The 25,300-nt window shown below is 45.5% G+C and overlaps 1 protein-coding gene across 5 annotated transcripts in view; it reads left to right on the top strand.

The window, feature by feature from the left end:
• LOC139274972 (dedicator of cytokinesis protein 9-like) overlaps positions 1-25,300 on the top strand; it is a 455,604-nt gene that overhangs the window by 128,991 nt on the left and 301,313 nt on the right. For 4 of the 5 annotated variants that reach the window (XM_070891774.1, XM_070891771.1, XM_070891772.1 and 1 more), the window contains exon 2: positions 20,325-20,441. In XM_070891774.1, coding sequence (XP_070747875.1) covers positions 20,325-20,441 — 117 coding nt within the window. Of the gene's footprint in view, positions 1-1,476; positions 1,841-1,970; positions 2,189-20,324; positions 20,442-25,300 lie in introns of those variants that run through there. The other variant, XM_070891773.1, reaches the window with a different exon arrangement.

Below are 25,300 nucleotides of genomic sequence, written 5' to 3'. Positions count from 1 at the left end.
AAAATGTTGCAATAGAAGGTTATGCTCATAGGATTAGTATTATGTCTCTAATGTATTTATGAATGACTCCACGAGTCAATGTGTTGTACTCAAACTGTAGTGACCTCGGTCCTTTATTCGTAACTCCAGAGTGAGGCAGCCACATGGTGGCTCCCCTTTTATACAGCCCCTGCCACCACGGCAGGAAACCCCAGTCTCCACCAGTTCCACCCTCTAGTGGTGCCAGCATTGTATATACACAGTGTAAACCTTATTGATAGTACATCAGGTAAACACGTCTCCATCTTGTTTACAGTGACTATACAGAGAGGATATCTATAGTCTGCATACATAACATCACTCTCCCCAAGTTCTTTGTGCCAATTACCTTTGCACTATATGCTCTAGCTTAGCTCTCCCCAGACTTAAGTGCCAGTAGCCCTTGCACCTTGGCTGTGCTTTGGCTTGGCTCTCTCCCTAATAACCCTCAAGTCCTTTTGCCACAACGTTGGGATGTGGTTACCAGTTTGGATGGTTCGATGATGCAGTGGAGGTTCCAGTGGGTTCTGGGTGTGATCCATGTGTGTGTCCATGGCTACATACATCCATTTCCTCCCCCACCACCACCCCACAGTGAGATCATGCAGCTGGCCCGTTACATTAACATACAGGATCAGACACAGTGCAAGTACAAAGAAAGGAAGAAAAACATTTTGTTTTTTACAGTTTGTATCGTGACACCTTGGTTCAGTGACTTACATTCATTACGTTTTATGGTCGTGCGCCAGGGGTGGGTAGATTTCATTCATGGTTCAGTCATGGTCACTACTGAGGTAGCAGTACAGGTATGCGAGGACGTAGGTTCCAGAGCAACCGGACGGGGTCCTAGTCATCTGATAGCGGTGCTGCGCCCCCTGCTAGCGGGGTGGGCTTGGTTCGCCCACCTAGCCAGGACTCAGGGTCTTTGTCGTTGCCTAGTGGTGGGCCGAGCCACAGATGTGTGTGGCCTCCCTGTCCTCCTTTGAGGGCTGCAGAATCTTCTGCCTGCTCTCTAACGGTGTTGGGAACCTGGCTGTTCCAGGTCCCGTTTGGGGAACTTGTTGGTTCTGACCTTTCGCTCCCGGACATGGCCGAGGTAGCGACTGGGTCTGGGGGCTGCACCGTCTCCACCCGGGTGTTCGGCAACTGCGGCCGACTGCGCGTATTAGCGCCGTTTTCGTTTCCAGGTCCGTGGCGAATAGTGCCTGCAGCGTGGGATAGACCTGGGGCAGGGTATCAGGATCAGCGCCTTTACCCTCCCGAATTCGCTCGCTTGCTACTTTTGGGGACATTCTATTCCCGACATCTCACAATAACATTTTGTTCTTTACATTCTTAATCGATTCGTTACATTGATTGCCATGTATACAATGTCTCTTTAAGTTCAGTTGGTTGCAGGTCTCCTTTAAGAGAACCCTGCCATGCCACGCTACACCTCGCTGCAGCAGGGACGCCATTTTGCCTCTGTCCTCGAGGTCGACTGCCTTGATCCTTCTCTCCTGCGATTTTGCCACAAAAGCTGGAAGAGTGCCTGTGAATTCGATCTGCCTCCCTAGGAGTCTTGCCACTGGAGCCAGGAAGGTACTTTTAGATCGTTCCGGTTGGATCATTGCCACGCAGTTGTGATGGACGGTCTGTGCATCAGGTGCTACGCTGGTCTGTTCTCTGGTGCCTGGCCCAAGCGAAGGTGAGGTTTTGCTCTGCCTCTGAGCACGGGGGACATCGATTGCTGGAGTGAAGAGGTCTTCCCATTTCCACTGGATCTTTCCCATCCACCACCTTCTGAGTATTGTTGGATCATCACCTGCAACAATCCACAGAGGTAACTTGTGTACCATGCCATTATGGATTACACTTACATCCACATTACCAAGGACTGGGATCAGCTCCTTAGTGTAGGTGTGCCTCTTTTCCTGTACTGGAACCAGCTCAGATTGTTTTTTGTTCCATAGCCTCTCTAAGGCATCCTGGCTCATCGCTGACTGGCTCGTTCCCGTGTCCACTTCCATGAAGACTAGAACGCCGTTTATCTCGACTTCCATCTTCACTGGAGGACAATCGGTGCAGGTATACACTCCATACACTTCTTCTTGGGGCTGGGCTGCCTCTCTGGCCTACTCCTCATACTCCCCGCTGGATTCAAAGTCATTATTGACTCCTCTGCTAGGCGGTAAGTCATGTTTCTTTTACACATATGCTGGAGGTGGCCCTTCGTATTACAGGCTTTGCATACGTACTCAGCAAACTGACACTGGTGAGCCCTATGGTTTCCTCCGCAAAGCCAGCATAGTGCTACTCGATTAGCACCCCTCGGGGGACTCTGAGTTCTGGAACCCTGAGGTCTGTGCTCTCTGCCCTGGGCAGAGCCACGTTCTACAGTCTTGCCTGTGAAAGGCACCATTCTGTGTGGGTTTGAGTCCACAGGATGAATAATTTGCTTGGTGCTGCAGGTCGAGGTCATGAACGCCTGACTGATGCTGATGGCTTTCTGCAGGTTGACTGTGGTGTCGGCAGATAATAGCTTGTGAAGGAGGCCCTTGTAGCCAATTACTTGCACTAAGATGTTTTGCAATGCTTCATTGAAGTGCGTGCCAAAATCACATGGTGTCGCAAGTCTCCTGAGGTCGGCAGCATATTTTGCAATCTCCTGGCCCTCAGGTCTGTGGTGAGTGTAGAATCTGTGCCTGTCCGTGAGGATGCTCTCTCTTGGTTTTAGTTGGTCGTGAATTAGTTCAGTATGTCTTATCCTTGGCCTTCGTGGGTGCCAGCAAGTCCCTGACGAGGCGGTAGACCTCGGGCCCACAACTGGGCAGCAGTATAGCCTTGCGCTTCTCCGCCAATGTGTCCATCTCCCCTGCCAGGTTGTTTGCCACGAAATATTGCTCGAGCCTTTCTGTGAAGGCATCCCAATCATCACCCTCTGCAAAGTCTTTTAGTATGCCAAAGGTAGCCATAATCGCGTGAAAGTCCGTATTCTCGTCGCCAGTTATTATGTCTGTAACGTACTTATGAATAACTCCACGAGGCAATGTGTTGTACTCAAACTGTAATGACCTTGGTCCTTTATTCGTAACTCCAGAGTGAGGCAGCCACATGGTGGCTCCCCTTTTGTACAGACCCTGCCACCAGGACAGAAAACCCTGGTCTCCACCAGTTGCACCCTCTAGTGGTGCCAGCATAGTATATACACAGTGTAAACCTTATTGATAGTACATCAGGTAAACAAGTCTCCATCTTATGCAACTATACAATGACTACACGGAGAGTATATCTATAGTCTGCATATATAACAGTTAGATGAAGTATCCCTTTCTCCCTCAAGTGTTTATCTAGCTTCCCCTTAAATGCATCTATGCTATTTGCCTCAACCACTCCCTGTGGTCGCCAGTGCTACATTCCCACCACTCTCTGCATCCTCTATTGGATTTATTAGTGACTGTCTTATATTTATGGCCCCTAGTTTTGCTCTCCCCCACAATTGGAAACGTTTTCTCTGTCTACCCTATTCAAACCCTTTCATCATTTTAACTGTGCACTGTACTCCCAAGTGCCAAGCTCCATTTTAAATGCTGCAGCTAATCTACAGTCGCTACATGAGCCAGCAACTTGTACACAGGGAGATGACTTTCTGCGAAAAGAAGCGCCTCTTGATATCTAACCTAGTTCTGTTCTTGCGTACCTTGCTCACTTGTCCCCCGGAGCTCCCTAACCTACCTTAATGCAAATAGTTATCAACAAAGACATCCGTCCAGTCACTGCGCTATTTTAAATACTTCAATCAAATCTCCTCGAAATACACATTTTTCTGGAATTGTAAAGGTCCAGTTCTCTGAACCCATTATCATAACTGAAGAGGTTTTCAAACCAGGTATCGACCTCGTGTATTCCCATCGGAACTGTTTCTAGGGCTTCTAGATTGTCCATCCTGTGAAGGGGACCAATCTGTGGTTAACTAAGGGCCCTGAGTTTGCAGCCGGAGGCTTCCCGCGGGGTAATGCCTCCGATCCGCGAATAGAATGCCCGTGTACCCGGTGGTCGGGAGGTCCTGGGCCTCTCCGGGCACCACTCCCACGGATAGATGAGATGTTTGGAGTGTGAAAAAATTTTGAATGATTAAATAATTTGAATTGTGTACACTGAACAGTAAAACATTTTGAGCTTTAAATCAAGCAAGAAACTCTTTCCTAAGCATCAATAACAACTCTACGCAAAAAAAAGACTTGGATGGAATTTACAGTACAGAAACAGGACATTCGGCCCAACTCGTCAAAGCCAATGTTTTTGTTGCACACGAACCTCCTTCCACACTCACAACATATCCTTCTATTCCTTTCTCCCTCATGATTTGCATTTCTATAGCGCCTTTCATGACCTCGATTCATTCCAAAGTGCTTTACAGCCAATAAAGTACTTTTTTTTGAAGAGCAGTCACTGTTGTAGGAAACGCAGTAACCAATTTGTGCACAGCAAGATCCCGCAAACAGCAGTGCGATGATGTTGGTAATGGAATAAATATTGGCCAGGACACCAGGGATAACCACCCTTACTCTCTTCGAAATAGTGCCATGGGATCTTTTACAGCCAACTGAGAGCGCAGACGGGGCCTCGGTTTAACGTCTCATCTGAATGACGGCACTTCTGACAAGGCAACGTTCCCTCAGCACTGCACTGAGAGTGTCAGCCTAGATTTAAAGTTACAACCTTCTGACTCGGGGGAGAGTGCTACCCCTCTCCGTGGAATGGATTCACCTCAGGCAGTTTTACCACCGACTGAACATTGGGGCTTAACATCATAGTCCAGACAAGTAGAGAACTCCAAAACCCTCAATGGGCAACCTACATCATTTCAGTATGGTGCACATGAACTCAATTTGGTTATCTCTAAAGTGAATAGGCACTCCGGATAAATGGGTCCGACTCAAACGAAGATACGGCCAGTTTTGTGTGTGTGCAGAAGCAACAATACCAGCACAACCTTTCAAAACTGGATCTGGAGTTTGATGAGGATGCATGAGCACCCGGAATTGTTTCTGCTGTCCATGGATGGGATCTTGGATTTGGCTGAAGCATGAACGGTACTGAACTGGGTTTGGAAGCATTCAGCAACTTTGACTATGAGCGGGATTGACAGGGTAGATGCTGAGAGTTGTATTCCCTGGCTGGAGAGTCTAGAACTAGGGAGCACAGTCCCAGGATAAGAGGTCGGCCATTTAGGACTGAGATGAGGAGAAATGTCTTCACTCGGAGGGTCATGAATTTTTGGAATTCTGTAACCCAGAGGGCTGTGGATGCTCAGTCGTTGAGTATATTCAAGGCTGGGATTGATAGATTTTTGGGCGCAAGGGGAATGAAGGGATAGGGCGGGAAAATGGAGTTGAGGTCGAAGATCAGCCATGATCTCATTGAATGGCGGAGCAGGCTCGAAGAGGCAGGATGGCTGACTCCTGCTCCTAATTCTTATGTTCTTGTTCTCCCTGCAGTTACGATGGAGGTAGTAAATCCGGCTCAGGGCATCCTCAAAGGTGAAGCTGAACCATTGGTTCTTGAGTTCAGCTGGTAGGAAAACCAAAATACAGCACTTTGGTGTTTCAGATCCACCAGGTTCAAACCACTGTGCTCAACAAAACCATAAGACAACGTTTACACTTTCAACCACCTATGGAATTTGACACGCAAGTGCCGAGAGAGAGAGAGAGAGAGAGAGAGGTCGGCGAATGCAGATAGCCAGAGGTGTTATGTGATCCCTTGACACGAATGTGGGGAAGTCAAGAACCTAACTAGCTCCGATTATACAAATATCTTGTTACGAGTCTTGACATATGGAGTCAAGTTAACTCCGTGTTAACTCGATGCTTATTTTTAAGTACTTATATTTGAAATTAACAGATGCAGAGACTTTTTTCCCCCCTTTTTTGGTTGATTTGACCTTAAAGTGTGGGTCATCCTTGTGTTGCCCCTAAAATGACGACAAACCAATTTGAAATAATTCTGTACCCTAATATACAAATAATCAGCATTTATGGTGAAAGGTTGTGGACCATGATATTGCTGCTGATTGGATTATAATGCTAATTGTGCAACTATCCCATATTTTGTTTTCAGACCAGTTACATTCGAGACCTTTTTTATACTTCTGTAAAATGTCCACTGAAAACAAGCTATCTGTACTCTATATCTGATTTCCTGTTCTGAGGAATTACAAAAAATTGTACCCAATGTTTTTTTTTATATTAGAATTTTATTATCATATTACAGTCAGGAAGCTTAAGGTCAGTATTCACACCTATAACAATTATTTTTAAGAATTTTGTTTTTTTTGTACGCACAAGAATGCTCTCTAGTTTGGGATTGAAATTAATATAGGAATATATAACATCTTTTATGAGCTCAGGGCATCCCAAAGCACTTTACGGTCCATGAAGTACTTTTTGAAGTGTAGTCACTGTTGTAATATCGGAAACCCGGTAGCCCATTTGCACACAGCAAGCTCCCACAAACAGCAATGTGATAATGACCAGATAATCTTTTTTTGGGGTTATGTTGGTTGATGGATAAATATTGGCCAGGACACTGGGGATAGCTCCCTTGCTCTTCAAAATAATGCCATGGGATCTTTTACAGCCATCTGAGAGGGCAGACATCGGTTTAACGTCTCATCCAACAGTTGCACTGGAATGTCTGCCTAGATTTTATGCTTCAGTCGCTGGAGTGGGACTTGAACTTACAACCTTCTGGCAGGGAATAACCATTGATTTCTTCAACAGAAAGATATTCTGTATTGTTCCCATTTTCTGCAGATATACAAATATAGATTGCAGCCTCTTGCATAATTTATATCGTGTCTCATAATAAGCTTCTGCATTATGGCCTCTTTACTGAACAAATCTGCTTGCACTATGAAAGGTTATTTCGGCTGGAGGATTCTGACCAGGGTGAGTTTATAGTACAGTAGCAGTTGCATAAAGGGCATCAGTCTTCTAGAATGTGAATTTTTAGCTCGAACTTGCCTTTTTGGACTTTGTACTATTTGCTCTCCATTATCCTGCTCCAAGAAATGGTTCCATTCAGATGAATGAATTCACTATAGAGATCTTGTTTATTTTGCTTGTATGGGTATTTGGCAGGGCGCTTGTATACTGAATAGTGTATGGTGTAGATATCTGTATTTAGGTTGTACCACGTACAGTCATTTTATAGTTCTCGACCTCTCACACCGAGTCTTGGGCAGCTGTCAACATTCCATTAGCGCTGGTGCTTTCTGGATCAGATGGTAATGTAATGCAAATTAATTTTTTAAATGTCTTTGTGTGTATGTTTCTTGCATTTCCATATTTACCAGATCAGCATCCCTCCCCCCACCCTGGGAATTTGTCGATCTTGGGTCTAGTTGACAGTGCAAAATTGTATGCTTTTTTTTTTGTGTAGTTGGCTGATTTTGTTCAGTACTTTTGATTGTGGGAAAATTATTGACACCACTATTGCTTTTTGTGTTAATACACCAATGAATTACTTCCATCCTGAATTTTCATTCATTCATTTTTCATTCTTTGATTTTTCATTCTTTGTACCACATATTGCAAAATGATAGTTGGGCAACTTTTGCCAGTACTGCTTTGTAGCAAGCTTGCCCTTGGGGTTTCTTATCCACTCTTTTTCCGATTCATATATTACATTTTTGCTTATCCTAGCTCTCACCAAGTCCCGTTCACTTATCACCCTGTTGCTCACTGACCTACATTGGCTCCCGGTCCAGCAACGCCTCAAATTTAAAAGTCTCATCTTTGTGTTCAAATCCCTCCATGGCCTCGCTGCTCTCCCTGTCTCTGTAAACTCCTCCAGCTTTTACAATCCTCAGATCTCTGTGCTCCTCTAATTCTGGCCTCTTGGGCACCCCGATTTGCATTGTTCCACCACTTATGGCCGTGCCTTCAACTGTCTCGGCCCTAAGCTCTGGAATTACCTCCATCAACCTCTCCGCCTCTCAACCTCTCTCCCCTTCTTTATGACGCTCCTTAAAACCTTCCCTTGATCAAGCTTTTGATCACCTGTCCTAATATCCACTTGGTGTCGAATTTTGTCTGACGACTCCTTGTGAAGTGCCTTGGGACGTTAAAGGAGCTATATAAATGCAAGTTGTTATCCTTCACCCTAATCAGGGAGTAGACAGCCCATCTCGACATTGAGGACCTGGTTGAGATTAGAAGCTCATTAGCTCACCACAGGAAAAGTAAGGTTGCATTTCAAGTCACTTAAATTAGATTTCTTAATCCATCTAGAAGTTTAGTCGTCCTCTCTTTCCCCCTCAACAATTGAATCACCCCACTGAAAGGTGACCTTGAACTTCAGCCTTCTCTAGATTTGAACCAAACTTGGGAAGTGTTTTCATTTTTCCGAGGCATTCATTCACTTCCTTTGTGAAGGAGGAAGCCCAGAAATAATTGCCTAAGTGACCCATTCTCCTGTGCAGTCGCAATTATTTGAAACTCTTTTTTGGATGAGGATCAAATCTGACAAGTGATCTCCTCTTGGTGCTGCATCCCATTCGTATATGCGTGAAATTGCCTTCCTCAGTACATTGAAACAGGCATCTTAAATACTTAAATGCTCTTCAGTAGATTTTAAATGCTTTTTTCTCCCTTTCTTGATTCCTTTAGCTATTCTCCCTTGTAGTCATATTTCAACAGTTACTACACTCCAAAAGCACTTCATTGGCTGTAAAGCGTTTTGAGACGACCAATGGTCGTGAAAGGTGCTATATAAATGCAAGTCTTTTTTTTTATTCATGTGTAGAGGAAACATTTGTGCTGAAGTTTCTTCTGCTTGCTGTCTGTCCATGGAGACGTGGCTAAGATTGGAAACTTGCCAAAGTGAGGAAATTTAAGTCGGACGTGGCTCAGTTGGTCGCACTCTTGCCTGTGTTAGAAGGTTTAATCCCCACTCATAAGCGCATAACCGAGGCCGACACTTCGGTGTAGTACTGAGGGAGTACTGCATTGTTAGAGGTGCTGTCTTTCAGATTGAGCATTGAACCGAGGCGCTGTCTGCATGCTTAAGTGGATATAAAGGAACCCATGGCACTATTTAAAATGGCATAGGGATGTTCTTCTGTCCTGGCCAACATCCATCTCTCAATCAACAACGTCAGAACAGATGGTCTAGTCACGAATCTCCTTTGTCTCACACTGTCTACACCTCAAAAATAACTCATTGACTGTGAAGTACATAAGAACATAACATAATAAATAGGAGCAGGAGTAGGCCATTTGGCCTCTCGAGCCTGCTCCGCCATTCAATAAGATCTTGGCTGATCTGATTTTGCCCTCAACTCCACTTCCCTGCCTGCTCCACATAACCCTTGACTCCCTGATCGTTCAAAAATCTGTCTATTTCCACCTTAAAATATATTCAATGACCCAGCCTCCACAGCTCTCTGGGTGGAGACTTCTTAAGATTCACGACCCTATGAGAGAAGAAATTCCTCTTCATCCCTAATTGCCCTTGGGCAGGTGGTGGTGAGCCACCTTCTTGAACCGCTGCAGTCCGCGTGGCGAAGGTGCTCTGAGTTTTTAGGGAGGAAGTTCCAGGATTTTGACCCAGCGACGATGAAGGAATGGGCAATATATTTCTAAGTCAGGATGGTGTGTGACTTGGAGCAGGGGAACTTGCAGGTGATGGTGTTCCCATGGGCCTGCTGCCTTTGTCCTTCTAGGTGATACTAGTCACTCTTAATCTATCCTTCAATGTCCATATTCTTCCAGGCACCTCTGCAAAGCACCATAGAACTTGTTTTTTAACGGTAAAGGCTCTATGTCTATGCCCTGTGCTCGCTGACCTACATTGGATCCCGGTTAAGCAAAGCTTCAATTTCAAAATTCCCATCCATGTTTTCAAATCCCTCCATGGCCTCGCCCCTCCCTATCTCTTTAATCTCCTCTAGCCCCAGAACCCCCCAAGATATCTGCGCTCCTCTAATTCAGCCCTCTTGAGCATCCCTGATTAAAATTGCTCCACCATTGGTGGTCGTGCCTTCTGTTGCCTGGACCCTGAGCTCTGGGACTCCCTGCCTAAACCTCTCCGCCTCTCTACCTCGCTTTCCTCCTTTAAGATGCTCCTTAAAACCTACCTCTTTGACCAAGCTTTTGGTCGCCTGCCCTAATTCCACCTTGTGTGGCTCGGTGTCACTACAGGATAATACTCCTGTGAAGCGCCTTGGGACGTTTCACTATGTTAAAGGCGCTATATAAATAAAAGTTGTTGTGTGTGCGCTCATATTTTATGATATTAGCAAGCCAGAAATTATGCCTTTGATTATGTATATTTGAACACTGATTCATGGTCTGAGTTATTTGGCATGATTCAGATTGGCAGTAATTTGTGGAAAAGTTTGAACTGTTTATGTTCTGAGTTAGATCAACAACCACAACTCCAGGTAAAATTGCTGTCAATGAATAATGGGGGAAATACCTTTTTATCCCTCCATAATTGATAACCCGTCAATGAAATTGCCTAAGTTTCACAAACCTGCTTTAGCAACAGGCATGGCTCCTGAAACCTGAGATTTCAAAGAAGGCTTATTTCATTAGCTAATTATAGAGGACAGAAGGTTTGTTGAGGAATTCTGCCACCTCCACATCACTAAAATTGTGCCATGCAAAATGTTCCCAATTCTTTGCGGTAATGAGAAAATACACTGCTAGCGGTATGTTGGCCTCTATTACAAAGGGATTGGAGTATAAGAGTAAAGACGTCTTACTGCAATTATATTGGGCCCTGGTGAGACCACACCTGGAGTATTGTGTACAGTTGAGGTCTCCTTACCGAAGGAAAGATATACTTACCTTGGAAGGAGTTCAATGAAGCTTCACTAGAATGATTCCTGGGATGAGGGAATTTGTCCTATGAGGAGAGTTTGAGGAGACTAGGCCTATAGTCCCTTGAGTTTAGATAATGAGAGGTGACCTCATTCAAACATACAAAATTCTTAAAGGGCTCGACAGGGTAGATGCAGGGAGAATGTTTCCCCTGGCTGCGTAATCTAGAACCAGGGGTAACAGTCTTGGAATAAGGCCATTTAGGACTGAGATGAGGAGGAATTTCTTCACTCAGAGGATGGTGAATCTTTGTAATTCTCTACCCCAGAGGGCTGTGGATGCTCAGTCGTTGACCGTATTCATGACGGAGCTCGACAGACGGATGTTAAGGGAATCCAGGAATATGGGGATCAGACGGGAAAGTGAAAAGAAAGAAAGATTTGGGTTTATATAGCGCCTTTTAGCACAACGGATGCCTCACAGCGCTTTACAGCCAACAAAGTACTTTTGGAGTGCAGTCATTGTGCCCGACACGAGACTCCCAAAGCAAGCGCTCTACTCGGAACTCCTACACGGCAAGCGAGCCCCGGGTGGGCAGAGGAAACGTTTCAAGGACACCCTCAAAGCCTCCTTGATAAAAAAACAACTTCCCCACCGGCACCTGGGAGTCCCTGGCCAAAAACTATCCTAAGTGGAGGAAGAGCATCTGGGAGGGCGCTGAGCACCTCGAGTCTCGTCGCCGAGAGCATGCAGAAATCAAGCGGAAGGAGCATGCGGCAAACCAGTCCCATCCACCCTTTCCTTCAACGACTGTCCCATTTGTGACAGAGACTGTAATTCCCGTATTGGATTTTAACAGTCACCTGAGAACTTACTTTTAGAGTAGAAGCAAGTCGTCCTCGATTTTGAGGGACTGCCTCTGATTGATTTAGTGAATCTTTGTAGTTCTCTACCCCAACATTGCATGCCCTTATTTCTGTAGTGTGTGCTAAGCACAGTTTAGTTGGTATAACTTAAAATAACTCTCTCTATTTTACAATGGCACTGCCACGTTTACATATACTTCCCCTTGATGCCAGTTCGGCACAAATCTGGAACCCTCCCTCTCGGTTCTTTTTACAGGAATGAGTAGAGTTTGTATTTCAGAATAGATTTTAATCTGAGTACTGCTAAAACTCTCTGGCTTTGTGAGACACCATTGTTGTAGCTGTCCAGAACAATAGCCAGACTCTTGAACAGAGTAATTTGTTCAGCGTTTTACAACGTGAAATCCTTACTTGCTTTGTACTGTTGTAATCCAGGTTGCTTTTAGCTCTCATTTTGAACTAGTCATTACCTCAAATGCATTGTGTACATGGATGTCCCTAAGGCAAAAATAGGAAATTGAGCAGCAAGTAAAAACAGACCCACACCCATCTATTGTGTTTGATGATGATCTTACATTTGGGAGCCAACAATGTACTGTGTCTGCTTCAAATGTATTTGTAAATAGTTTTAACCCTTTGATGACTGCTATTGTGCTCAATTAGCTCATTAAGGAGTGATTTGATCAAAGTTTTCAGGATATTAAGGGGAACAGATAGGGTAGATAGAGTGAAACTATTTCCGCTGGTTGGGGAGTCTAGGACGAGGGGTGAAATTAGGAAACACTTCTACACGAAGTTTGGAGCACTCTACCGTAAACGGCAATTGATGCTAGATCAATTGTCAATTTTAAATCTGAGATTGATAGATTTCTGTTAACCAAATGTATTAAAGAATATGGGCCAAAGTTGGGTATATGGAATTAGGTTGCAGATCAGACATGATTTGATTGAATGACGGAACACGCTCGAGGTGCTGAACGGCCTCCTCCTGTTCCTATTATGGAGAATCGGGCCAGGATTTAATGCTTTTTGTTGGATATTGAGATGAATGGGCAGGAACTCGCTGACTGTCCTGCGCAGGAGCGGGAAACCCTGGCACTAGTTGATATTTTTGTCACTGAAAGCTCAGCGAATGGAGTTACTCAAATTGTATAAACCTGTGTCACTGTTTCACTTTCACGGGATCCAGCCCTGTTGTCTTGTTGTAGGTCGTATAGAATCGTAGAAGCTTGCAGTGCGGAAGCAGGTCATTCGGCCTGTCGTGCCTGTGCTGGCTCTTTGAAAGAGCAGTCGCGCTTAGTCCCCCATCCCCGCCTTTTGTCCTTCACCCTGTAAGTTCCTCATCCTCCAGTACCTGTCCAAATCCCTTATAAAATGATTGATGGTATCAGCTTCCACCACCTTTTCAGGCAGAGCGTTCCAGATCCCGACGACTCTCTGAGTGAGAACATTTCTCCTCATCTCCCCTCTAGATCTTTTGCCAATGATTTTGACCCTATGATCTCTGGCCCACTCGCCAGAGGAAATAGTTGTTACGTTTAGAATAACTCCACAAGACTGAGTACTGTAAGCTTAAACTGATGTGACCTTAGTCTCTTTAATAAAACGCCAGAGTGCTAAAGCAGCATGGCAGACAATGTTTTATACTCACTTGCATGAGGTGTGCAGGTGACCCTTGGGTCTCCAACAGGTGCGCCTTCTGGTGGCAAGTCTTACACAGTTATAATGTTTACATACATAACATCACTCCCCCCCCCCCCCCCCCCCCCAAAAGTCTTTGATACAAGTTATTTACAAGTTGAGGTGGTCCGGGGCCCTTCGCTCCCTGGTTGAACCCCTGAGTTCGAACCCTGGTATGGGTGAGTTGGTCGGGCCATCGCTGCACTGCAGCGCGGCTGGTCTGACCGGACTGTTGGGCATGGTGCGTTCATCCTCTTGATTGACGGTGAGGTCGATTGCTGGTTGGGTGTGTGTTGATGGATCGATGATGGTGATGTCCTCTTTAGGTTGTTTCTGGTTGTCAGTGAATCGCAGCTTGGTCTGATCCAAATGCTTCCTGCACATTTGTCCATTACATAGTTTGACAATAAACACTCTATTCCCCTCCTTGGCCAAGACAGTGCCAGCAACCAACCCATTTGGGACCATGACCGTAATTAAGGACAAACACAGGATCGTTTACATCAATGTCACACGATACAGCTGCGCGATCGTGGTACATGTTTTGCCGATGACGCCGGATTGCCACATGATCATTAAGATAGGTCCAAGTCAGCATGGATTTGTGAAAGGGAAATCATGCTTGACAAATCTTCTGGAATTTTTTGAGGATGTTTCCAGTAGAGTGGACAAAGGAGAACCAGTTGATGTGGTATATTTGGACTTTCAGAAGGCTTTCGACAAGGTCCCACACACGAGATTAATGTGCAAAGTTAAAGCACATGGGATTGGGGGTAGTGTGCTGACATGGATTGAGAACTGGTTGTCAGACAGGAGGCAAAGAGTAGGAGTAAATGGGGACTTTTCAGAATGGCAGGCAGTGACTAGTGGGGTACCGCAAGGTTCTGTGCTGGGGCCCCAGCTGTTTACACTGTACATTAATGATTTAGACGAGGGGATTAAATGTAGTATCTCCAAATTTGCGGATGACACTAAGTTGGGTGGCAGTGTGAGCTGCGAGGAGGATGCTATGAGGCTGCAGAGTGACTTGGATAGGTTAGGTGAGTGGGCAAATGCATGGCAGATGAAGTATAATGTGGATAAATGTGAGGTTATCCACTTTGGTGGTAAAAACAGAGAGACAGACTATTATCTGAATGGTGACAGATTAGGAAAAGGGGAGGTGCAAAGAGACCTGGGTGTCATGGTACATCAGTCATTGAAGGTTGGCATGCAAGTACAGCAGGCGGTTAAGAAAGCAAATGGCATGTTGGCCTTCATAGCGAGGGGATTTGAGTACAGGGGCAGGGAGGTGTTGCTACAGTTGTGCAGAGCTTTGGTGAGGCCACACCTGGAGTATTGTGTACAGTTTTGGTCTCCTAACTTGAGGAAGGACATTCTTGCTATTGAGGGAGTGCAGCGAAGGTTCACCAGACTGATTCCCGGGATGGCGGGACTGACCTATCAAGAAAGACTGGATCAACTGGGCTTGTATTCACTGGAGTTCAGAAGAATGAGAGGGGACCTCATAGAAACGTTTAAAATTCTGACGGGTTTAGACAGGTTAGATGCAGGAAGAATGTTCCCAATGTTGGGGAAGTCCAGAACCAGGGGTCGCAGTCTAAGGATAAGGGGTTAGCCATTTAGGAGATGAGGAGGAACTTCTTCACTCAGAGAGTGGTGAACCTGTGGAATTCTCTACCACAGAAAGTTGTTGAGGCCAATTCACTAAATATATTCAAAAAGGAGTTAGCTGAAGTCCTTACTACTAGGGGGATCAAGGGGTATGGTGAGAAAGCAGGAATGGGGTACTGAAGTTGCATGTTCAGCCATGAACTCATTGAATGGCGGTGCAGGCTAGAAGGGCCGAATGGCCTACTCCTGCACCTATTTTCTATGTTTCTAAGATCTGGGTGGATTAAGGAGAGCCTGGTTTTGAGTGCTCTCTTCATTAACAATTCCGCCGGGGGAAGCCCGGTAAGCGAGTGGGGCTGCGTCCGGTAGCTGAGCTTAACCTGAGATAAACGGGTCTACAGGGAGCCGTCCGTCACGCGTTTCACGCTCTGTTTGATAGTTTGGACTGCCTGTTCCGCTTGACCGTTGGATGCGGGCTTAAACGGGGAATAAACTCGTTGAATTCCGAGCTGGTGAAACACAGTCCATTGTCACTGACTAGGACGTCGGAAAAACCATGGGTAGCGAACATGGCCCGGAGGCTTTCAATGGTGGCAGTGGATGTGCAAGATGACATAATTACACATTCAATCCATTTAGAGTAAATGTCCACTACCTCTAAGAACATCTTTCCTAGAAAGGGACCAGCGAAATCTACGTGGATCCTGGACCACGGTTTGGAGGGCCATGACCACAGACTCAGTGGAGCCTCCCTTGGTGCGTTGCTCAACTGTGAGCAAGTATTACATTGGTGTACGCATGACTCCAAATCCGAGTCAATGCCGGGCCACCAAACGTGCGACCTGGCGATAGTCTTCATCATGACTATGCCTGGGTGGGTACTGTGTAGGTCGCGTATAAACGTTTCCCTGCCTCTTTTTGGCAAAACCACGTGATTACCTCAAAAGAGACAATCCGACTGGATGGACATTTAATCTTTACGTCGGTAAAACGGCTTAATTTCATCTTGCATTTTCCCGGGAAAAGCCAACCAGTTCCCATTGAGGATGCAACTTTTTACAAGTGATAGCACAGGGTCCTGGCTAGTCCAGGTCCTAATCTGACGAGCCGTGACAGGTGACCCCTCCGCTCTCAAAAACATCCATGACCAGGAGCAAGTCTGCGGGTTGTGCCATTTCCATCCCGGTGGTGAGCAATGGTAGCCGACTGAGGGCATCAGCACAGTTCCCCGTGCCTGGTCTGAGGCAGACAACATAGTCATAGGCAGACAATGTTAGTGCCCAACTTTGGATGCGGGACGTAACATTAGTGTTTATACCTTTACTTTCTGAAAACAGCGAAATGAGCAGTTTGTAGTCGGTTTCAAGTTCGAACCGGAGTCCAAATAGGTATTGGTGCATTTTCTTAACCACGTATACGCATGCTAACGCCTCGTTCTCAACCATACTGTAGGCTCTTTCAGCCTTAGATAGACTTCTAGACGCATATGCAACCTGTTGCAATTTGCCTGATACATTGGTTTGCTGTAACACACACCCGACCCCGTACGAAGATGCATCACAAGCTAGCACTAAACGTTTACATGGGTCATACAATACAAGTAACTTGTTAGAACATAACAGGTTTCTGGCCTTCTCAAAGGCTGTCTCTTGAGATTTACCCCAAACCCAGTTGTCACCCTTGTGTAGCAACATGTGCAATGGTTCCAGCAAAAGTGCTCAACCCGGGTAGAAAGTTACCAAAATAGTTGAGGAGTCCCAGGAGGAACGCAGCTCTGTCACATTATATGGTCTGGGTGCGTTCTTGATGGCCTCCTTCTTTAAGTTTGTGAGTCTGATGCCGTCTGCCGCAATCTTTCTCCCCAAAAATTCGACCTCTGCACCAGGAACACACACTTGGAGTGTTTCAGCCTGAGTCCCACTCTGTCTAGTCGACTTAGAACCTCTTCCAGGTTGTGCAGGTGTTTGATGGTGTCACGACCGGTGATCAGGATGTCGTCTTGAAACACAATGGTGCGTGGAACCGATTTCAGCAGACTCTCCATGTTCCTCTGGAAAATGGCAGCAGCCGAGCGAATCCCAAAAGGTTATCTGTGGTCTATAAACAGTCCTTTGGCGTGTTGATGCATGTCAATCTTTTCAAAGATTCAGCCAGCTCTGTGTCATGCAAGCAGAGGTTAGATCCAATTTGGTGAACGACTTCCCCTCCCCTGCTAACGTTGCGAACAGGCCATCCGCTTTGGGTAGTGGATACTGGTCTTGTAACGAGACTTGGTTGATCGTTAACCTTGTCGTCTCCGCAGATTCTGACCGTGCCATCGCTTTTCTCGGAACAATTGGGCTGGCCCACTCGTTGAACTCAACTGGCGATATGATTCCCTCTCGTTGAAATCTGTCCAGTTCGATCTCGACTTTCTTCCTCATCATATATGGAACCGCTTGAGCCTTGTGATGGACAGGCCGTGCATCAGGGACTAGAGGGATCTGCATCTTGGCGCCTGTGAAGTTGCCGATGCCTAGTTCAAATAGCGATGGAAATTTGCTCAGCACTTGAGCGCACGAGGCTTCTTCCACCGAAGATAGTATTTTGATGTTGTCCCAGTTCCATCGAATCTTTCCTAGCCAGCTTCTGCCGAACAGCGTTGGGCCAACGCCTGGTACAATCCATAGTGGTAAGTCATGCACAGCTCCATCGTACGATACCTTCACTGCCGCACTGCCAATGACTGGTATGAGCTCTTTGGTGTAAGTGTGCAGCTTTGTATAAATCGGGCTCAGTTTGGGCCTTTGTGCCTTGTTGCCCCAAGAGTTTCCCAAAAGCCTTCTGGCTCATAATTGACTGACTCACCCCCGTGTCCAACTCCATGGAAACTGGAATGTCATTTAATTTGACTTTCAGCATTATAGGAGGGCTCTTGGTGGTGAAGGTGTGTACCTCATACACTTCTTCCTCGGCCTTTGGTTGAGTTGCCTCTCTCACTCGTTCTGCGTGATCCGCTTCGGATCGATCATCGTCTGCCGACTCTGCCACGTGGTTAGTCGCAGCACGTTTGCACATTATTTCGCAGCCTTTGCACACGTAGTGTTTGAATTGACATTGATGGGCTCGCTGATTACCTCCGCAGCGCCAACATGGTGTTAATGGATTCGCATTCGCTCCCCACGGCGGACTCTGAGTCATCCTAGGTCTTGCAGCTGCAGACGTGTAGGCCCTGCTATGTACAGTTCTGCCTGCTAATGGCGTTATTTTATGCACAGTACTTGCCGGTGAGCTTCGATGCTGAGAAGATATCAGTTTCGTATTATCGTTTGTCGGCATGAAAGCCTGGGCTATCGTGATGGCCTTCTTCCGGTCTGGGGATTCGGCGGACAGCAGCTTGCGAAGAATGACCTCGTGGCCGATTCCAAGCACGAAAAAGTCCCGCAGCATTTCCCCAAATATCCAACAGAATCGCAAGGTCCCGCAAGGCATCTTAGGTTGGCGACATAACTCGCTATGTCCTGGCCCTCGGAGCGATGGTGCGTGTAGAAGCGATACCTAGCCATTAAGATGCTCTCCTTCGGCTTTAGTAGCTTCATTGGCTGTAAAGTGCTTTGAGACATCCGGTGGTCGTGAAAGGCGCTATATAAATGCAAGTTCTTTTAGCTCAATGTCTCAGTCTAGCTTAGCAGTTGTCAGTGTGTGACTGAATGGAAATGAAGTTAAATTGTAAGCTAATGGTCAAGATATATGTTTAAAAAATCTTTGGAGGGTGATTGGTAAAAAATTTTGTCAAAACCTGTTCTCAGGCAATGGTTTAGGAACTTTGTTTGGAAGAGGAAGACCCAAGGTTGTTCTTTTGTCAGCAAAACAAAAATACTCCCCTTTGTTTCGTTCAAAATAAACTCAATCATTGAGTTCTGCTGGACTAAAGCACTTCACTTTGTTTTCATGTATTATACTATGTTTCGCCAGCAAGCGTCTCACACTAATGCAGCTGAAGACTGTGTTTGCTAAAGGTCCTGGGCCAATATTTATCCCTTAATCAACATCACTAAAACAAAACAGGTGACCTGGTTATTCTCACATTGCTGTTTGTGGGAGCTTGCTGTACACAAATCGGCAACCCCTGTTTCCTACATAATAACAGTGACTACACTTCATAGAATACTTCATTGGCTGTAAAGCACTTTGGGACGTCCTGAGGTAATGAAAGGCACTGTATAAATGCAAGGCTTTAGTTTGTTTTTTCTTATGTTTTTTTCCATGTCCTCTATCTCCCTGAAAGCAACTTGGCACGTTTTACTATGTTGAGGGATAGTAAGGGAATCAAGGGATATGGGGATAGTGCAGGAAGCTGGAGTTGAGGTCGAAGAGCAGCCATGATCATATTAAATGGTGGAGTAGGCTCGGGTGGCCTCCTCCTGCTCCTGATTCTTATGTCTTAAAGGTGATGTATAAACGCAGGTTGTTGTTGAAATTACGGTTGGAAAAGTCTTCTTAGAATTGGGGATCAATCCCCAAAATCTCCTCTTCCTCCTTTTAAATATAAAGTTGTGTCAGTCAATCCAGCAGACAAATGAAACCACTTCTGTCGCTGATGTCTGCACTGCCAGTGCAATTCGGCTGGACTTCACATCAGCAGGAATGTGCAGTTACAATGTTCAAAGTGGTCACCTTGGCTGACTTAGTAAGTCTTATTCACCCATCGCGCCTGTGCTGGCTGATCTACATTGGCTCCTGGACCAGCAACACCTGTGATTAAAAAATTCTCAATCCTTGTGTTCAAATCCCTCCATGGCCTTGCCCCCTCCCTGTCACCACAACCTCCTCCAGCCCTACAACCCTCCGAGATCTCTGCGCTCCTCCAATTCTGGCCTCTTGAGCATCCCTGATTTTAGTCGCTGCACCATTGGAGGCCGTGCCTTCAGCTGCCGAGGCCCCAAGCTCTGTAGTTCCCTCTCCAATCCTCTCCACCTCTCTACCTCTCTCTCTCCTCCTCTAAGATGCTTCTTAAAACCTACCTCTTTGAATAAGCTTTTGGTCACCATCTAATATCTCCTTATGTGGCTCGGTGTCAAACTTTGCTTGATAACGCTCCTGTGAAGTACCTCGGGGCGTTTTACTCCGTTAAAGGTGTTCTATCAATGCAACTTGCTGTTGTATTAATAACTCTGTGGGCAGATTATTGGTGACAGATCCCCCAACATTAGTTGTCTGTCACCAATGCCCCATGAAGGACTGTAGCTCCTTCTAAGTGTTGACGAATAATTGAAAAGTTTGGATATTAAGTACTTGACAATATAAGAAAAGTATGAACTCTTAGACTCAAATTGTCTTTGTGTTTTCTTTGTAGGCTAAACCAAAGGACATTGAGCCAATAGATTATGAAAATGTCTTACTGCAGAAGAAAGCACAGATTATCAGTGATCCTTTACGGGACATGCTGCTTTTTCCAAATGAAGATTTCCAGGTGAGTCATGTCATGGTGGACTATAATATTCGATTAAGAATGTTTGAAGTTTTTTTCCACTTTTGTTTGAATAGAGCATTGCCTTCAGTTCTGGGCACCGTACCTCGGGAATGATATATTGGCCTTGGAGGGAGTGCAGTGTCGGTTTACCAGACTGATTCCGGGGCTAAAAGATTAAGGGGTGATCTAATTGAGGTGTTTGAGATGATTTAAAGGATTTGATCGGATGGATAGAGAGAAACTATTTCCTCTGGTGGGAGACCAGAACAAGGGGGCATAATCTTAAAATTAGAGCCAGGCTGCTCCAGGGTGATGTCAGGAAGCATTTCTTCACACAAAGGGAAGTGGAAATCTGGAACTCTCTCTCTCTCTCAAAAAGCTGTTGAGGCTGGGGGGCAATTGAAAATTTCAAAATGGAGGTTACGGAACCAAGGCGGGTAGATGGAGTTAAGATATAGATCAGCTGTGATCTAATTGAATGCGGAACAGGCTCAAGGGGCTGAATGGCTTCCTCCTGTTCATTTGTTTAGGAACCAACGAAGCCAAGCTCAAGAACATAAGAATTAGAAGCGAGAGTAGGCCATTCGATCCCTCGAGCCTGCTCTGCCATTCAATGAGATAATCTCTGATCTCCTACCTCAACTTCACTTTGCTGCCCGATCCCCATGTCCCTCGATTCCCTTTGTCTCCAAAAATCTATCCATCTCGACCTCGAATATACTCAATGACTAAGCATCCACTGCCTTCTGGGGTAGAGAATTCCAAAGATTCACAACCCTTTGAGTGAAGAAGTTCCTCCTTAGCTCAGTCCTAAATGGCCGACCCCTTATCCTCAGATTATGCCCCCTAGTTCTCTACTCTCGAGCCAGGGGAAACTACCTCTCAGCATCTATCCTGTCAATCCCCCTCAGAATCTTTCAATGAGATCATCTCTCGTTCTTCTAAACTCCAGAGAGTATAGGCCCAATCTACTCATTCACTCCTCATTGAACAACTCTCTCATCCCAGTGATCAGTCCAGTGACCCTTTGATGCACTCCCTGTATTTCCTTCCTTCGATAAGGAGACCAAAACTGTACACACTACTCCAGGAGTGGTCTCATCAAAGCCCTGTATAATTGCAGCAAGACTTCCTTACTCTTGGACTGAACTCTATTAATTAACCAATTATATTCAGATAGCTGAGAGAGACTGAAAAATTGCAATCTAGCACTCTTATTGAACTGGGATTGATATGTAACGATTTGTTACTTTTTTTTCCAGCAGCATTGAATTGTAGAAAACCAAATGGTCACAACATGCACTATCACTACTTGAATATGTCGGAGAGTTATGCTCAGCTCTTAATTATAGCGTAATTATCATTTTAATTATTTCCTTTTGGATAGTAAAAGGTTTGCAGACTGATCTAATGGAAGGAAAGGTTGATGTGCCAAAGTTCTTGGGATCAAATAAAACAGTTAGTTGCCGTGCTCAGAAATCTTTCTTCAGTCAGTTGCCAGTGATGAGTTGGTCTTTGTCTCCTGCTGATGGAAATGTATTAGTGTCAAAATTTCCTGTTTCACAAAGTATATTTTGCTGTCGAGGCTGTGTGTGGGTCAAAGGTTAACTGTAAGGTTGCAAACCATTGCTGAAGGATGTCTGTTTATGTTGTTCTCGTACCAAATCCGTGATGGATGGCGTACGGAGGTTTGTTCGTCATTAGATTGGTTCATAAGTTCACGAGATTGATCCCTGGGATGAGAAGGCTGTGCTATGAGGAGAGATTGAGTAGATTGGGCCTATACTCTCTGGAATTTGGAAAAATGAGAAGTGATCTCATTGAAACGCACAAGATTCTGAGGGGGCTTGACAGGGTAAAAGCTGAGAGGCTGTTTCCCCTGGCTGGAGAGTCTAAAACTAGGGGGCATAGTCTCAGGATAAGGGGCTGAGTTGAGGAAGAATTCCTTCTCTCAGAGGCTTGTGAATATTTGGAATTCTCTAGCTTTGGATGCCCAGAATATTCAAAGCTGTGATTGATTGATTTTTGGATTGTAGGGGAATCCAGGGATATGGGGATCGGGCGGGAAGGTGGAGTTGAGGTCGAAGATCAGCCATGATCCCACTGATAAAGGAGCAGGCTCGAGGGGCTGTTTGGCCCCTGCTCCTGCTCCTAATTCTTATGTTCTTGTGTCATGAGTGGATTTTTGCTTGCCCGTCTGTTCTGTACGGCTGGTATTGTAGGGCTTTCAGTATGAAAGCTTATTTGCAAGAAGTAACCAGAGACACAATTTAGTGTTCTGAAGAAAGGGTTACTTTCATGGTTTGTTTTCCTGAAATCAAGTCTGCTTGTGGCAAGGAGTTGGAGTCGTGACAAGTAAACGTTGCTGCCGGCTTCTATCTACACTGCATCTACATACTTTTAATTTAGGCTTTTAGAAGAGGTGTTGTGTTTTGGAGGAGACCGTGCGCGCTGAACGTGCTTAGCCCCCGTGCTGCTAATATTTACTGGCAAAAGCTCAACACCGGGTCCAACACTTTGGTGGCTATCAACCATGGCTCAGTTGGTAACGCTCTCGCCTTCGTTCACAAGATAGTTCTGACAGAGAAGTTCAACCGTAGGATCCCTCTCGTAAGATCCCACGGCCACTATTCAAAGAAGAGTTGGGGAGTTCTCCCCGGTGTCCTGACCGATATTTATTCCTCAGTCCACATCACCAAAAAACAGATTGTCTGGTCATTATCTCAGTACTGTTTGTGGGAGCTTGCTGTGCCTGAATTGGCTGCCGCGTTTCCCACACTACAGTGACCACACTTCAAAAAGTACTTCATTGACTGAAAAGCGCCTTGGGATGTTCTGAGGTCTTGAAAGGCGCTATATATCTGAAAGTCCTGTCATTTAATCGCAGGGTTCATTGCGATAAATGTTTACCATATTCTCTCTAAACTTCCCCTTGTCAGCCACACGGTTGCTTTTTAAAGTGGACGCGAGAGGAAATCATAAAAGTTTTGTGTTTACATGTGTCCCTAAAATGCTGAAATTTCACCTGTGAGTTTGAGCAGCTTGGAAAGGTTCAAGGACAAAGCTCTGCATCCTTCCTTCACATCAAGGAGCCACAGTATCCTGACAGGATTTCTCTTTCAGTTGTAGAATTGTTGGCGTTACAATAGAAACCTGTAAACTTGCACTTCCCATCTAATTCTGAGGGAGAGCATATGAAAAAACGATAAGGCTGTGCCCAGTTCTGGCCCTACTTTCTATTCGCTCAGAGAGTTATAGTGACACACGGCTAAACATTCTCTTGTTTGTCCTGATCCTGTGTGCTGGATTTGCATGGGAGAGACGTGAAGGTTTTTTTCTACCTTTTCTGTAATTGTGTCTAACTTGAGTTGCCGAGCAAATTCAGCAAACCAATCGCATCCTCAGCACACCCCAAAGCACTTCACAGCTAACAACAACTACAACTTGTATTTATATAGCGCCTTTAACATAGTGAAACGTCCCAAGGCGCTTCACAGGGATATTATGAGAAGAAAAAATTTGACTTGGTCAAAGAGGTAGGTTTTAAGGAGCATCTTAAAGGAGCAGAGAGAGGTGGAGGGGTTTAGGGAGGGAACTTCAGAGCTTAGGGCCCAGGCAGCTGAAGGCACGGCCACCGATGGTGGAGCGATTAAAATCGGGGATTCTCAAGAGGGCAGAATTAGAGGAGCACAGACATCGCTGGAAGAGATTACAGAAATAAGGAGGGGCGAGGTCACAGAATGAATTGAAAACAAGGATGAGAATTTTGAAATCGTAACATTGCTTAACCGGGAATAGCCAGTGAATTACTCCTGAATAGTAGTTAGTGTTGGGTACTCAGTTTAACATCTTGCGAGAAAGAAATGCCCGGAACTGATGGGGTGAGATGAAGTAAACCGAGTGGGAGGAGACACAGACCATTGTATTGTGGATTCTATGTCATTCTATGCAGGAAATGAAGACCATGTGCAGGCACAGGGGTAAAGGTTGTTCTGCCGGGTGAATGTTTGGGATGTTGCATCCCAGGGGCAAGTGCTGGGTCCAATTTTGAGAAGGATCATTTGGACTTGGGTGTAGAAACATGATCTTCAGGTGTGAGGGTTTGGCAGGCAGGGAGAAGGGTTGCAAAAGACTTCATCAGGACGTAGACACGTTGGTGGAATTTCCGCATAGCTGATGCAGAGACCATTGCATCTGTCAGTGCCAGCTGAGGCTCAGTGGGTAGCACTCTCGCTTCTGAGTTAGAAATTGCAGATTCAAATCCCATTTAAGGGACTTGAGCGCACAAATCTAGGCTGACACTCCAGTGCAGTACTGAGAGAGTGCTGCACTGTTGGAGGTGCCGTCTTTCGGATGGGACGTTAAACCGAGGCCCTGTCTGCTCTCTCCGGTGGACGTAAAAGATCCCACGGCAGAGCTGGGGCGTCCCGGTGTGCAAGCCAATATTTATTAGCTTCAAAGTACTTCATTGGCTGTGAAACCCTTTGAGACGTCCGGTGGTCATGAAAGGCGCTATAGAAATGCAAGTCTTTCTTTCCTTCTTTCTTTCTGAACATTTAGATACTGGGTGATGCGAGGCACCAGTGTGGTGGGATTAAGTTTGAGTTGCTGTAGCAAAGAGTCGCAACAGGAACAATGGGTTGAATGGCCCCCTTCTGTGCTGGAAACTTCCATGGGATGTCCATCATTTCTCTTGTCTGGCCTGAAATATTTTATTATCATGCCATTATATCACAATCAGGCTAAAACTATCTTAGTTGTAAATACATATTACTGTAATGAAAGATTTGGATTTATATAGCGCCTTTCACAACCTCAAGATTTCCCAAAACTCTTTACAGCCAATGAAGTATTTTTGA

Source organism: Pristiophorus japonicus, chromosome 10, assembly GCF_044704955.1.
Source record: "Pristiophorus japonicus isolate sPriJap1 chromosome 10, sPriJap1.hap1, whole genome shotgun sequence".
Taxonomy (NCBI): Eukaryota; Metazoa; Chordata; class Chondrichthyes; family Pristiophoridae; genus Pristiophorus; species Pristiophorus japonicus.
Note: the sequence above shows the minus strand (reverse complement) of the source record. Positions and strands in the feature narration are given on the sequence as shown.